The following is a 12,994-nucleotide window of genomic DNA, read 5'->3' on the forward strand; positions in this document are numbered from 1 at the left end:
CCATTCTGGAAAGCTTCACTTGTGGCAGAGGCACATGGTACAAGAAAGGAAATCCACCTTCCCCCTTTGCTTTCCAAATGAAGATCACAACCCCTGCAGGGTTTACATCACTTTTGAGGTTTAACCCCAGCCAGCAACCAAGCCCCAAGCAGCTGCTCATTCACTACCCCACTCCCCAGGATCAGGGAGAGAATTGGAAGGGTAAAAACGCATGGGTTGAGATAAAGAGAGGATAATAGGGAAGGCAAAAGCCACACACAAAAGCAAAGCAAAACAAGGAATTAAGTCACCGCTTCCCATGGGCAGGGAGGTGTTCGATGATCTCCAGCAGAGCAGGATCCCATCATGCATAAATGGTTACTTGGGAAGACAAACACCATCACTCCAAATGTTCCCCAACTCTTCTTTTCCCCCCAGTTTATATCCTGAGCATGATGTCACATGGTCACATAGCGTGGAAGATCTCTTTGGCCAGTTTGAGTCACCTATTCTGGCTTTGTCTCCTTCCAACCTCCTATGCACCCCCAATTTACCTGCCAATGTGGCAGTTTGAGAAACAGAAAAGGCCTTGGCGCTGTACAAGCAGTGCCCAGCAACAACAGAAACATCTCTGTATTATCATCACTGTGCTCAGCAAAAATCCAAAATATAGCCTTGTACTACCCACTGTGAAGATTAACTGTACCCCAGCTGAAACTGTAACAGCAAATGAGGAAATTCTCTATCTTCTCAAGATTAAGAAGCTAGTCCCTAGCTACCAGCATGGTTCCCCACGGCTCAGGTTTAGGGACTGTGCTCTTTAATGTTCTTATAAACGATCTGGTTGCAGGAGTTAAGTCCGATTATGTTAAACTGGGGGAGCTGCTGACTCCCTTGATGGTTGAGAAGCCTGTACAGAGATTTGGACAGAGAGCCAATCAATCGCAAATCATCCAAAATCTAACAAGTGCCAGATTCTTCACCCAGGACAGGGAAATTGTGGTTGCACAGAGAAATTGAGGGATGAGGGGCTGGATTGCAGCTCCATGAAAAACAAGCTGGGTTTTTGGGTTGATGTGCTTAATGTGACAGCCAAAAGGGCTGACTGCATCGTGGAATGCATCAGGCACAGCACTGCTGGCCAGTCAAGGGAGGCGACTCCCATTCTGCACTGTGCTGTGGGGTTGGACACCCCATGTCGAGTCCTGTGTGCAGTTTTGACACCTCAATTTAAGAAGGACATCACACTGTTAGCGTGTCAGGAGTAGCGGGGGCAAGCTGATGAAGAGTATCGAGGACAAGGTTTAAGATGTTGAGGTCACTTGGCTTGTTGAGCTTGGGGAAGGTGCAGGGGGAGCCTCAGGCTCCGGACACCTTCCTCATGCGGGCAGTGGTCGGAGACGTGCCGATCTCTCCCTGGTGACCAGCGGCAGGACAAGAGGAGACGGAATGAAGCTCTGCCAAGGGAACTTCAGGTTGGACATCAGGAAAAGGCTCACCCTCTGAGAGAGTGGTCGGTCCCTGGAAGAGGCTTCACAGGGAATTTCTCACAGCACCAAGCCTGTCAGAGCTCAGGGAGTGACTGCACAACACGCGCAGAAACGCGGTTTAGTTTTACGCGGTGCTCCGAGAAGCACGAATTCCGACTCGCTGGGACGGAAGGAAGCTCGCCTGTCCCCGCCCGGCCGCTTCCTGCCGGCGCTTGTTGTGGATCCGGGGCAGGCTCAGCATGGAGGCGGCGGCCGAGGGTGGTGAGCGGCGGGGACACCGGGGCTGAGGCGGGCCCAGCTCGCCCGCGGCGCCCGCTCACCCCCGTGGTTTCTTCTCCCCTCTCGTTGCAGATGCGGAGATGCTGGGGACACCCGACCCGGAGCTGGCGGCCACCATGGGCTTCTCCGGCTTCGGTGCGTGGCGATGCGGCCGGGGGGCCGGGGGCTGGCGGGGCGGGGGGCGAAGCCGTGGGGCCTGTCAGCCCCAGGTGGGCTTGTGTTCCAGTCTCCGTTTGCTTCATTTCCAGGGAAGAAGGCTCGGACTTTCGACCTCGAAGCTATGTTTGAGCAAACGAGAAGAACTGCAGTGGAGAGGAGCAGGAAAGTCTTGGGTAAGAGTTGCGAGCATAGTCGGCTCTTGCATTTGAAAATTTCAAATATTTTGATTTGCTCCCTCAGGAAGGTGTTTGAAGTGTCTCGGACTGGGTGGGTGGAGAAAAAACTAGAAACGCGGTTTTGTTTGAGGAAGGCGGCCCTGAAAAGCTTGGGCCTCAACAAACAGTAATTATTTTGCTGATGTTTTCTGAGTGTGTTAGAGCAGTGTGCATGTGCAAAGCTCCTGTTGTGAGCCATAGCTTGCAGATACAGGAAAAACACACAAACTCTTTCTTTTCTTCTTTTATTTTCTTTGGAAGAGAAATTGGTAGAGAAAGCTTTAATCTAGAGACAGCAGAGTAGTGAAGAAGAAATGTGTGTCTTAGACCAAGGAGCAGATTGTATAGGAGTCCACAGATGTGTCACTGCCATCTGCTGTGCTGGGAGTGGGCACTTTTGAGGGTGCTGTTTTGAGAGTGGGAGATGGAGAAAATTGTATCATTTGCTGCTGTCATCAAGTGAACATCAGTTCAAGCAAGGTCTCTGAAAACAGTCATGCGTGTTCTAGAAATCTCTTTGCCAGCCCAGTTATTCCTGTTTTCTCCTTCCCCTTGGCCAGTTTGTGGAGAATGTATGTCTTTTGTTTTATTGTGATGCCATGGTTTTTATTGCTCTGATTCAATCCAGAACCAAACCAGAACTCTTTGGAGGCTCATTAACTTTTTTGGACTTTAAGACACTATGAAATTCAAATGTTCAAGGGATTCCCAAATTCATTTCAGACTTTTTTTGTTGTTGGCTGAATCTAAACACGTCAATGTATGTGCATGATGGGAACCTCTTTATGTTCGATACTTGTTCAGGTTGAGGTATCTTTCCTTATGAGGAATTGTTTATTGACATAATATTTTTGTTTATTAGGGAAATGCAGTAAGTGATTTCAAAAATACAGTGTTTTTAAGTCAAGATATCCTGACCTGCATCTTGAGTATGTCCTCTGCCCTGCCCTGCAGCAGACCGCATCCCAGCCACACCCCCCTGGTTTCCAGGCTTATACTTGTAAAAGAAACACACAACATTTTGTTTTTTATAGTGTGGATAATTTTGCTAAAAATTATAAAGCTTTATATGTAATCAGCCGTTTGACTTAGAAACAAATTTTAGTATTGAGAGTATAGCAGTCAAGAATGTGTATGTGTTGTAGGGGTGGCTTAATGTGAGCACTTATTTTCTTATTTCTTCTTGAGACACACTTCTGCTTTTTTAGCTTTTTGGAATGACCGTGATAACTTTTGGATATGTTTTCCCATTTGTGGCGCTGAGATCAAAATGTATTTCCTGGTTCTGTATCTTGCAGCTGTTTGTGTTTGTGTTTCTCTTCAGTGGAAAGTGTTTCCTAGCTTTGCTGAAAAAATGTTTTTCTTTTTTGTTTATCTAACAGAGAGCAAAATAGAGCACAATGTTTCTTGTATAGAAAGAAAGATTTCTTTTCTCACCCTAAATGAAGTTATTTAAGAACTTTTAGCAACATCATAGCTGTACCTGTTTCCTCCATCCATACTTAATGTGAAATGCAAGCTTTTGTTTGCTTTGATCGTGTTGCAGTTTTCCATAAGGATTCTTTTTCAATTAGTGAAGTAAGAATGAACTACTAATATAAGCAACACTTTGTTTGTTTTCCATATTTAAAATTCACCTATTTATACATCTGTATACTTTAACTGCACTGATTTAGTTTGCTGTGCTATGAAAACTTCAACATTTCTCTAAAGTGTTTTACTATAATGTTGAAAATAATTGAAATATCACCATCCTTATATGATCAACTTATGTTTGATAACATATACAAATGAACAACTGGGAGGTGTTTCCATTGTTCTTTTAATGTTCTGTTGAGTGATCATTGCAGAAGCAATGGAAATTTTACATATATGAAGAAGTATTTTCAGTTAAATCCTTTATTTGCTGTTACCCTTGCAAGTATCTAATCTAGGTCTGAAAATGGAAAAAAGCTATCTTACTGTCCTCAGCAAGCCAGTAAGTTTAGTATTGTTAAAAGGCTTGATTATTTGTTATTTCTGTGCTCTCTCTATTCAGAGGCCCGTGAAAGAGAAAAAGAAGACCAGACTGAAAAGGAGTTTAGAATTCCATGCACTGATTCATCAGTTTCAGCATCCAGTGCAACAGGACCTGGGTCCACATTAACTGAAAGGTACTTAGAAATGGTGGGAAATTCCATGTAGCAACTTGCTTATCTGAAGAGGGTGTTTGCTTGTTTTGATAACATGAGTATCATTTAGCTTGTGTGAATATGTCTTGTTATCTTAAGTATTTCAGTGGAAGTACTGATTTTAAACTTCTTAAAAAATTTCTTTCTCAAAGATACGTCAATATTTTGAAATATTGATATTATGTGTATGTAATAGGCGATTTTGCTGCTTCCTCCTTGATCCTGTTCTGTGCACTTTTAAGAAATAAGAATAATGTTGTTATCCATGTATTTTTCTAAAATATTAGGGTAAATAAAATCACAGCATGTAACAATGACAACAAATGACAACATTATTAGCAGCTATATGCCCACCTGTAGATAAAATATTCTTGTTCATGCCTGATGAAGAAGAAGGTCAAGTAGGTGGACAGCCTCTGTGTGTGGATTTTATGGACTAATGGTGAGGTAGAGAAAGCTTTTTTTTTTACTTCAGTCTGAAGTTTATTCTTAAACTTTTCTGTGTTACTGAGAAACAATATATGCTATGGATCTTACAGTTTAAATTCTGGGAAATCAAAAGTAGTGAGGGCAATGGGGACCACACAACTCCATTGTGTGGTAGGGCTGGCAGACATAAGTGTGCTGTAGGTTTTTAGGTTTCTGTATCCATCGAAGTTTAATCACCCATACAAGACTCTAGTAGACCTCTATATATGCGTATTATAGGCTGATAGAGTCTGTATATGGTAGGTCATTATAGATAAACTTGTAGAGCTTCAGACTGAACAAATTTTTATTAGAAAATTTGGTTTTGCCTGTTGGTCTTTGGGAAACCTGGGCACTGTGACTGCAACATTTAATTGCACAATATACTTCTTGCTCTATCCTGCGTTATGTCCTGTGCTCAAGGAAAAATGCTCTTTGCTTCCATTTGCTTCTGATGATCTTATATACCCATTTGGTGGCATAGTGAAGGATGACAAGAATTTAAATGTAACATGATTGTGTATTGTAAATGGGTGACTACAACGTACATAAGCAATTTAAACAAGTGATAAGGTGAAGAGCAGTCAGGCAATACAAAGGATTATCTCATTCTTCTATTTGGCTTGACAAGAGTGACCTCCAGGGACTTAATATAAAGGAAGATAACAAATATGTTTCAGTATGCTGAATTATTATTAGGTTGGCTCTGATAACTCATCATAGTTCTGTTCACAGTAAATTTTCTTTGTTTTTCTTTTTGTTTATACTAAGCATTAAGAAGGAAGGGCTTAACACATGAAAAGCACACCTGGAAGTTTTATATTTCCATGTTAAAAAGGATAGGTAGCCTAGTTCTTAAAAGTAAAAACAAGAAACTAGAAAGATGTGCTGTTGTGACTTGGTCTTAATTCAGAGGAACAATCCTGCAACCGACAATTTTAGTCTGAAATGCAGGATTTTCTAGTTCTTTCTATTACAAAGATCTAACTATAAATTGACCTAATATGCATAGCATCTTTTATTTTCTGTTAGTGGCAACACTTTACTGAATTTTAATTTTTTTAAAATTATTGGATTTTTTTTAAATTATCAGAGTAGCCCTTATACTAATTTTTCAGTTGTAAAAAAGGCACTCCAAAATGATGTGAAAAACACCTAAAGATTTTTTCTCCTATTTTCTCCTATAGCTATTTTGCTGTAGACAAATGTTTAAAGTCGTTATGGTACTTAGTTTATGCATAAGTATAATTACACCTTGCAAAATGTTAGTATATGAAAAGGAAAAACCTGAGAAAATTGAGTGATATGCAGAGAATGAACACATGGGGGGGATATGCCCACATACTTGCACAACTCTCAGAATGTTTTTTTTGTTGTTGTTCTTCTTCTCATTGTTCCATCTGTGCTCTATTACATCTTTCTCTCTTTTTTTTTTTTTTTCCTCCTCTTACAGTGTGTTCCAATTACTGAAGAGGTAATGAGGGAAAGCAAAAAAAAAAAAAAAATCCTTACATTTTTCTGAATCCTAGGAAAGGGGCTGGCAAAATGGTTCTTTCTTTACAGGCCCTGGTAGAGAATGATTGTAAGACTCTAGAAGTTGAGGGAAACACCACTTGCTTTGTTCTTTCTGTCAGCACCACTCCTAGCTGCTGTCAGAAAGGTAGATGGACTCCTGTTCTGGCTGCATTGGTGTGTTCTTGTGTTTGACTTCATCCCAGTTGGGACAGAGGATAGTAGCTGTTGTAGCTGTTGCTGGAGTATTTGGCTGTGCTTGGAGTGTGGTGAAAAATTGCTCTGCAGCTCGGGCCTTGTCACATGCAGAATGGCTGTGCTGCACCTCAAAATACTGAAATGTTTGATTTGATCAGTTTCCTTCCCAGCAAATGAGAGAATGGTAAAGGTAATTAGGAAGAAAGGTTGATACTGTTCTTTGAGTGTCTGTATAAAGATCTGAAAATTTGGGACTCAAGGATTGGAATGGCGTCTTTGAATCATTAGTTGTATACGTCCTTCTCACTGGCACAGTGTATATTTAGTTTCATTCCAAAACTAATTAAATAATTCGGCTTTTGGGGAAAAAATGTGTGGTTTGCTAGTTGTAGGAATGCATATTAACTTTCAAAATGCAACTCTTTTGCATATAGTATCATAATAGTATCAAAAGTTAGTTTTGAGGATAGCTTACTTTTAGAACTTTGAAGTTCCCAGTCTCTGCCTCGCACACTGGAAAACCTTCCCTTTGGTAAATGGATATTGATTGCCCCATTGTTGTAGAGTAAGAGAAACTCTTTTTATTTGATTGCTCTTTTTATTTTAGTTAGATTTGTTAGGCAATCATATTCTGATCTAGGTCTTTAAATTACACAAGCTATCAGGCATACAAATCCTGCTTTTCACTCTGAGGACTTAAGTCACGTTGGTTTTAGTTTATTCTCTTCTTCCTGAAACACAGTTTCAATTGCTTATCCAACAATTTTTTTTTCCTTGCAACCTAGTACCTGCTTGTACAGCTGGTTCTGGAGGCAGAACAGAGCATCACTCTCTGTCACAATTACCTAGGTCAGAACCAATTTTCTTAGTCTTTTATTATGTTCCTGAGCTTTTGTGTTTTTTATTATAGTTTTAAAGTTATAATCTAAACTTCAAAAAAACCCAAACAAAACAATACCTCTATAGTTTAACAAAGAAACAGGAAAAGAAGACTATTTTTTTTCAGCCTGCTCACTTAAAAATTCTGAAAATACAAGCTCCCAAATGAAGCCTTGGAAGTTGAGCTTCTCTCTGAATGGACCTGCCCGTTCGAGCGGCGTGGCTCGGGAGCTGCCAGCAGAGGGAGCGCAGCTGTTCTGAATAAACTGCACGAACGTAGACACAACAACTCAGCTTTTCAGAAATTTCCATATGCCAGAAATAATGTGTTTGTACAACCGCTTTGGGCAACAGCCGAATGGTAATTTAATGTAACTTTTGAAAAACTTGTGAGTGTTGCAAAAGATGATGGTGGGCCTACACTCTGTTAATGAAAGTTAGTCTGCGTTTTGCTGCTACTTTTGGTGTCTACTGATTTACACGAGTACTCAACATCTTTTATCTAAAAATTTCAGTGGAAGTGACAGTGTTCTTCAAATACTAATGTTTTAAATTTTTCTTGCAGAGAGGCAGTGTGTAGTGAAAGCGAGGATGACTCAAATGAGGCATTAAGTGGTCCTTCTGTGCAATCCCAGAGTTCTGCTAAAGGTCCAGCTGAGGATAGTGATGATGATGATGATGATGATGATGATGGAGAATTCATCGGGCCACCACTTCCCCCTGGATTCAAGGATAGTGATGATGACAATGACAATGATGATACAGAGGAGGAAGATAATGTAAGTAGTTTGTTTCTCTTTAATGGTTTAATCCTTTGAGTGAGCTCTGATTTGTATGTGTGTCATTCCTTTTTGAAGGAATTTCCAGGTGATATATGACTTGATCAAAATGCAGGTTTTCTGTTTTTCTTGCAGTTTTTCTGATTTTCTAATGACAGTTCATCAGATGCAAATACGTGTTTTCGTTTAAAAATATCAGGATTTAAAACAAAATTATGCATGTGAGTCTCAAAGGAAATTCAATATCAGTTAGTGTATATTGTTTACTCTTTCGTTTTCATGTTATGAAAGAGCTAGGTAAATAAATATTTAACATGGCTATTTTAAATGGTTTATTTCCCAAAGCATATATAAGATTTGTATGAGAAAGAGGAGGCAGAGGTGGGCTTGAATCGAAAGAGAACAGTTGTGCCAGAACTGTTCTTAGGAAATAAGTGTGGTAACTGAGGGCTTTCGGGTTAGTTGGTTGATTGGTTGTTTTTGTTTATTTGTTTTTATTTTGATTTGCTTTTCTCTAAATAAGTGCCAGACCTGTTTGTTGTTAAGAATAAAGATTTCTCTATCGCTGTTGAAATCAAGAGAACCCCTAAGAGCCTAACTTTGGTATGACAGCTATTCAGTTAACCAGCCTTCCTTTATTTAGTTAAAAGGCACCTGGATATAACACTGGGTGATGTGGTTTAGTAGTTTAAGGGTTACAGTGGTAGTGCTGGGTTGGACTGAATGATCTTAAAGGTCTCTTCCAACCTTGATTATTTGATAATTCTGTGAAAAGATTAATGGTGTGATGTTTGTTCTTCAAAACTGCCTGAATCGAATATTTTGTGGCATTGGGTTTTTTGTGATGGTTTCCATGTGTAATAACAATGATAGAAGTCCGTGAAAACAGCCTTACTTATTGCTGTTTTGAACTATTTGGTGACAGAAAAAGACCTGTATGTCCTGTTACACAAATGTAAACCAAACTCTAAAAAACCCTGAATTTCCAGGTGTCCCAGGGTTTCCTTTTGATTTTTCTTTTGTTTTTACTGGGGATTTATTTTGAGTTGGTTTTTTTTTTTCCTATAACATCTCTTACCTTGCATATTTTGAACTTATATTTTAAAGTTTAGAGAATTCTTTTTAAATGCGTGAGAGGTACTTCTTGAGCCATGACATAACTAATTTTTAGAGTGAGTCTAAACTTATATGATGACAAAGATTTCTTTTTTGTTTACTGTTTATCTACAGGGGATAAGTGGTGGGAAATGCTGATGTCTTAGGTATTTATATCACTTTGTCTGATTCACTTGATTCACTGTTGTCTATGGATTTCTATAATTATCAGATCGTATGTTTCAGTCCCATATCTTCTATGATCGTATCCGTACCCCACAGGTGACTTGTTCTGTCTCAGGGAACCACGCAGAGATAAATCCAGAATTTTCTTTGAGATTGACATAAACCCTGAGTTTACTCACTGTTGATCTGTGTCTGGAATTCCCTTAACTTTGAGCTGCTGGCACACTGTGGAGTCGGTTTCTGTTCCTGAGGGCATCATGGACTCTGTGGGTTTCACTTGATCTTATATTAAAATCGCTATTTGTTTTCTGCCAACTTCTCCAGAATGGTAAAGGCAAAACAATTTGGAGAAACAGCTGACTTTACTTTAGCCTGTCTTTCTTAGTAGTCACTGTGCTGATTGGCTGTTTTAATTTCTAACAAGATTCTGGTATTTCTGTTTTATTCATATGTATTTGAATAATGCTACAACTGGCTTCATGAAGTGAAGTTACTGGTGACCAGAATTAAAAGACCCTAATGAAAAGTTTCAGACAGAAGGGTAACTTACAGTCTGGTGTGATTTAAGTTTGTCTGAACTTAAGACAATAGTTACAAAACAGTCTAGAATAGATTTGGTTGAGAATAAGCAGAGCAGCAGAAATATGAGACTTGTGGGTTTTCAGTCTAAACAGTTAATTTATAACTGGGGAGATTTTGTGTCAGTGTGAATGCCAGAGGCCTTTGGGGTCTAGAGCTTTCCCTTGCTGCTGCTCATGAACTCAGCTATTTTCTTTCCTGTGAAGGGAATCAGGAAGCAGCTGTGCTTTCCTGGTTTCCTGTTGATCGATTGGTGATCACAGTATGATCCTGTGAGCCCCAAGGAAGGCACGTGTTGCAGTTATGAGAACTCTGTGATTCCTTTCTTTTGCTTGTACATAGCCTGGGGTTGGTATGCATGGGTGCAGAACTGAGACAGGAGAAACTGAAAGCTAAATATCTTTTTCCCCAGATGTAGTGTGAGACTGTCTCTCTTTTATTATCATATATTGCTGCTGAAGTAATTTCTTGAAAACGCAAGTATCTGTGGTTTTGATCCTGAAGGAATCAAATTTTTCTTCAGTAGTTCTAGCTGTTGCAGTATATAATTTGTAAGCTGAAGTCTTGTGAATTTTGTGTGACAGAAAAAATATACCAAAACACTGGCTTCACGCTGACATTTTCCCACTGTCTCTCAAGCCTGACTTTAGATGTGGGATTTTTTTCACTATTGCTTTTTCAGTTGTTTTTGCTTTCTTATGATGGACTGTCAGTAGAGACATTTGTCAAATTTGGCTTGCTATGAGGCAGACAACCTTTGAGTACAGGGTTGGCCTGGGACTGCCCAGCTCTCATGAGTTATTTTAATGGATAAACATTAATGTGAAAGGAGTAGCTGGTGGTTATTTGCTTTGATGGGAATTTTTCATACCTTCTTGGTGTTTTTATGGGAAAATGACTAACAGCAGTTGATTGCTGAATGTTTTCAATTGGCACTGGTATTTTTTGAGTACTATACATTTTTGTAATTTGCATAAATCACTTGTGATACAAAGCAAACATATTTCTTTTTAACAGAGCCTTAGGTATTGTATTAAATGTGTGAATTCTGACTTGAGGTACTTTTTTCCCCAAGTTGATGTAAGTTCATTTGATATATGCAAGTCTTTGTGGTGCTGTTTTAAGGGATTTTTCTGTGTTTGTTTAATCTGTGTTGATACTGATGATTAGTTACATTTAAGAAATAAATATTTAGATTAAATGACTTGCTAATTTAGTATCATTCATTTCCATTTATGTCAAAAACGATGATTCTCAACAAACCACAATATGCTTGCGAGTATTTATCCAAATGCGTTACAGTGCTTGTTTTGTAGTAGTATAAGGAATAATGCTCTGTCAAGTACATTTTAAGGACAATAGGTACATGTGGTATTAATTCCCTCTGATGCTTACCTCTTCGTTTATTATCCTGTTTTATATAAAAGGCTTGCATTAATTTGGGGAGTGAGGAAAGTTAAAGCTAGCTATTTGAGTTGTGATCAGCACTTTCTTTTCTGTAGTGTCTTTTCTTCTAATGGTGTAAAAACCTGCTGGTATTGTCAGTGTCCATTTTTCAAATGGTCGTAAGGTGAGAGGAGGAGGGAGGAAGCAGGGCATCTTATGTAGTGAGAAGTTTTTCAGGGTTGATCTAAACCTTTCTAGAAAATTTCAGGAAAATCTTTAAAAGAGAAAACAGCTTATTTTACAAGAGGGGAAATGGGTAATGAGGGCAGTACTGCATGTGGTAAATTTTGGATTGGGAAATACAGTAGAGGCTTGGCCAGCTTTTTTTCCCCTGGTGAAATGCTTTGGGCATCTGTCTGGTGCACTCAAAGTCTGTCTGAAGAGGGACAAAGACTAGCAAGAGCAGTTGTGTCAGGAATGGTAGGTAGACAGATTTAAATCTAGGACATAAACATTTTTCAAGGGAATGGATGACATGTTTTAGAAGACTTTAGTAAGAGAGTATTAATGCACTCCTCTACATGCTGTTAGAAAATGTGCTGAGATCTTTAACAAAACTTGATGTAGTGTTAGCATCTTGTGACACTTTTTCTGGCTTGAGGCAACAGGTAAAAGTGACTGTTGAAAAATTTGCTAGATGGATTTGCAAGGATTTACCTTCTATTTGGAGCTGAGTTACAGTTCATTCTCCTTTGGAACAGAGAACTGTTTCTCCCTGCAGCACCAAAGGAATACTAATCATGTTGTAATTATGTCCCTGAAACTAGTACAGCCTTGGGCCTCTTCATGGCCCAAGGCTGTACTCTGTTTTGGTTTGTTTCCAAAATGATAGCATAGCTGTATTTCAGGTTTTAGAATTATTTGGAGATATTTAATTTTTTTTTTCAGAAGTTTAACAGGACATACCAGTAATATTGTTCAGAATGGAAGGAAGCCATTTCCAGCTGATTTAGATGGAGAATTTAAGTAGAATGTAATTACTCCAATTAGAATTTGGCTATGATACCAGACTAAAAATTATAGTGTTGTAAAAATAAATAAATGTTATGGGAATTTCTAGTCATTCTAAGGATTTGTAAGATTTAGACTGAGAATCGTCTGTCCTGTAACTGCTGAATCGTATTTACCCAGTCATGTTTCATCTTGTATAAAGAGGAAAAAGTATAGTAAGCTGAACAAAGCTTTGTTTTGTATGCAACAGAGACAGAAGAGTGTGGGTTTGAGGGCAAGAGGCATTATCTTGTAAGTATTTCTAGTTATTGAGAAAAAATAGGTAGCAGTTAACCATTACTTTCAATTTGCCTATATGTTACCTTCCTATATAAACATGAAGCAAATGCTTTTTTCATAAATATGCATGATATGTTCTTAGGTCTTAACAATGAAAATGAGGTAAATTATTTTATTTATACTAACCTCGGAACAAGTTGTGGCTTTTTTAAAGGATCATTAATGTGGTTACTGGTGGTGCAAAGATTGAGGAGAATTATATCCAAAGTGAGTTAAAACAGATTTGCAAGCTTGGCAAAAATTGGAAGAAAACAAAATAATCAATCTCT

At 38.9% G+C, this 12,994-nt stretch overlaps 1 protein-coding gene across 1 annotated transcript in view; it reads left to right on the top strand.

Moving 5' to 3' along the window:
* Positions 1-1,677: 1,677 nt before the first annotated feature.
* WDR70 (WD repeat domain 70) overlaps positions 1,678-12,994 on the top strand; it is a 135,216-nt gene continuing 123,899 nt past the window's right edge. Inside the window, exons 1-5 of the mRNA XM_066181071.1 lie at positions 1,678-1,730; positions 1,821-1,883; positions 1,997-2,080; positions 4,161-4,275; positions 7,916-8,129. Of these exons, the coding sequence (XP_066037168.1) occupies positions 1,709-1,730; positions 1,821-1,883; positions 1,997-2,080; positions 4,161-4,275; positions 7,916-8,129 (498 nt within the window). The 5' untranslated portion in view covers positions 1,678-1,708. The remainder of the gene's footprint in view (positions 1,731-1,820; positions 1,884-1,996; positions 2,081-4,160; positions 4,276-7,915; positions 8,130-12,994) is intronic.

The sequence above is a fragment of the Chamaea fasciata genome, unplaced genomic scaffold (assembly GCF_029207755.1).
Source record: "Chamaea fasciata isolate MVZ Bird 193981 ecotype frontalis unplaced genomic scaffold, bChaFas1.0.hap1 SCAF_4, whole genome shotgun sequence".
NCBI classification, from domain to species: domain Eukaryota; kingdom Metazoa; phylum Chordata; class Aves; order Passeriformes; family Sylviidae; genus Chamaea; species Chamaea fasciata.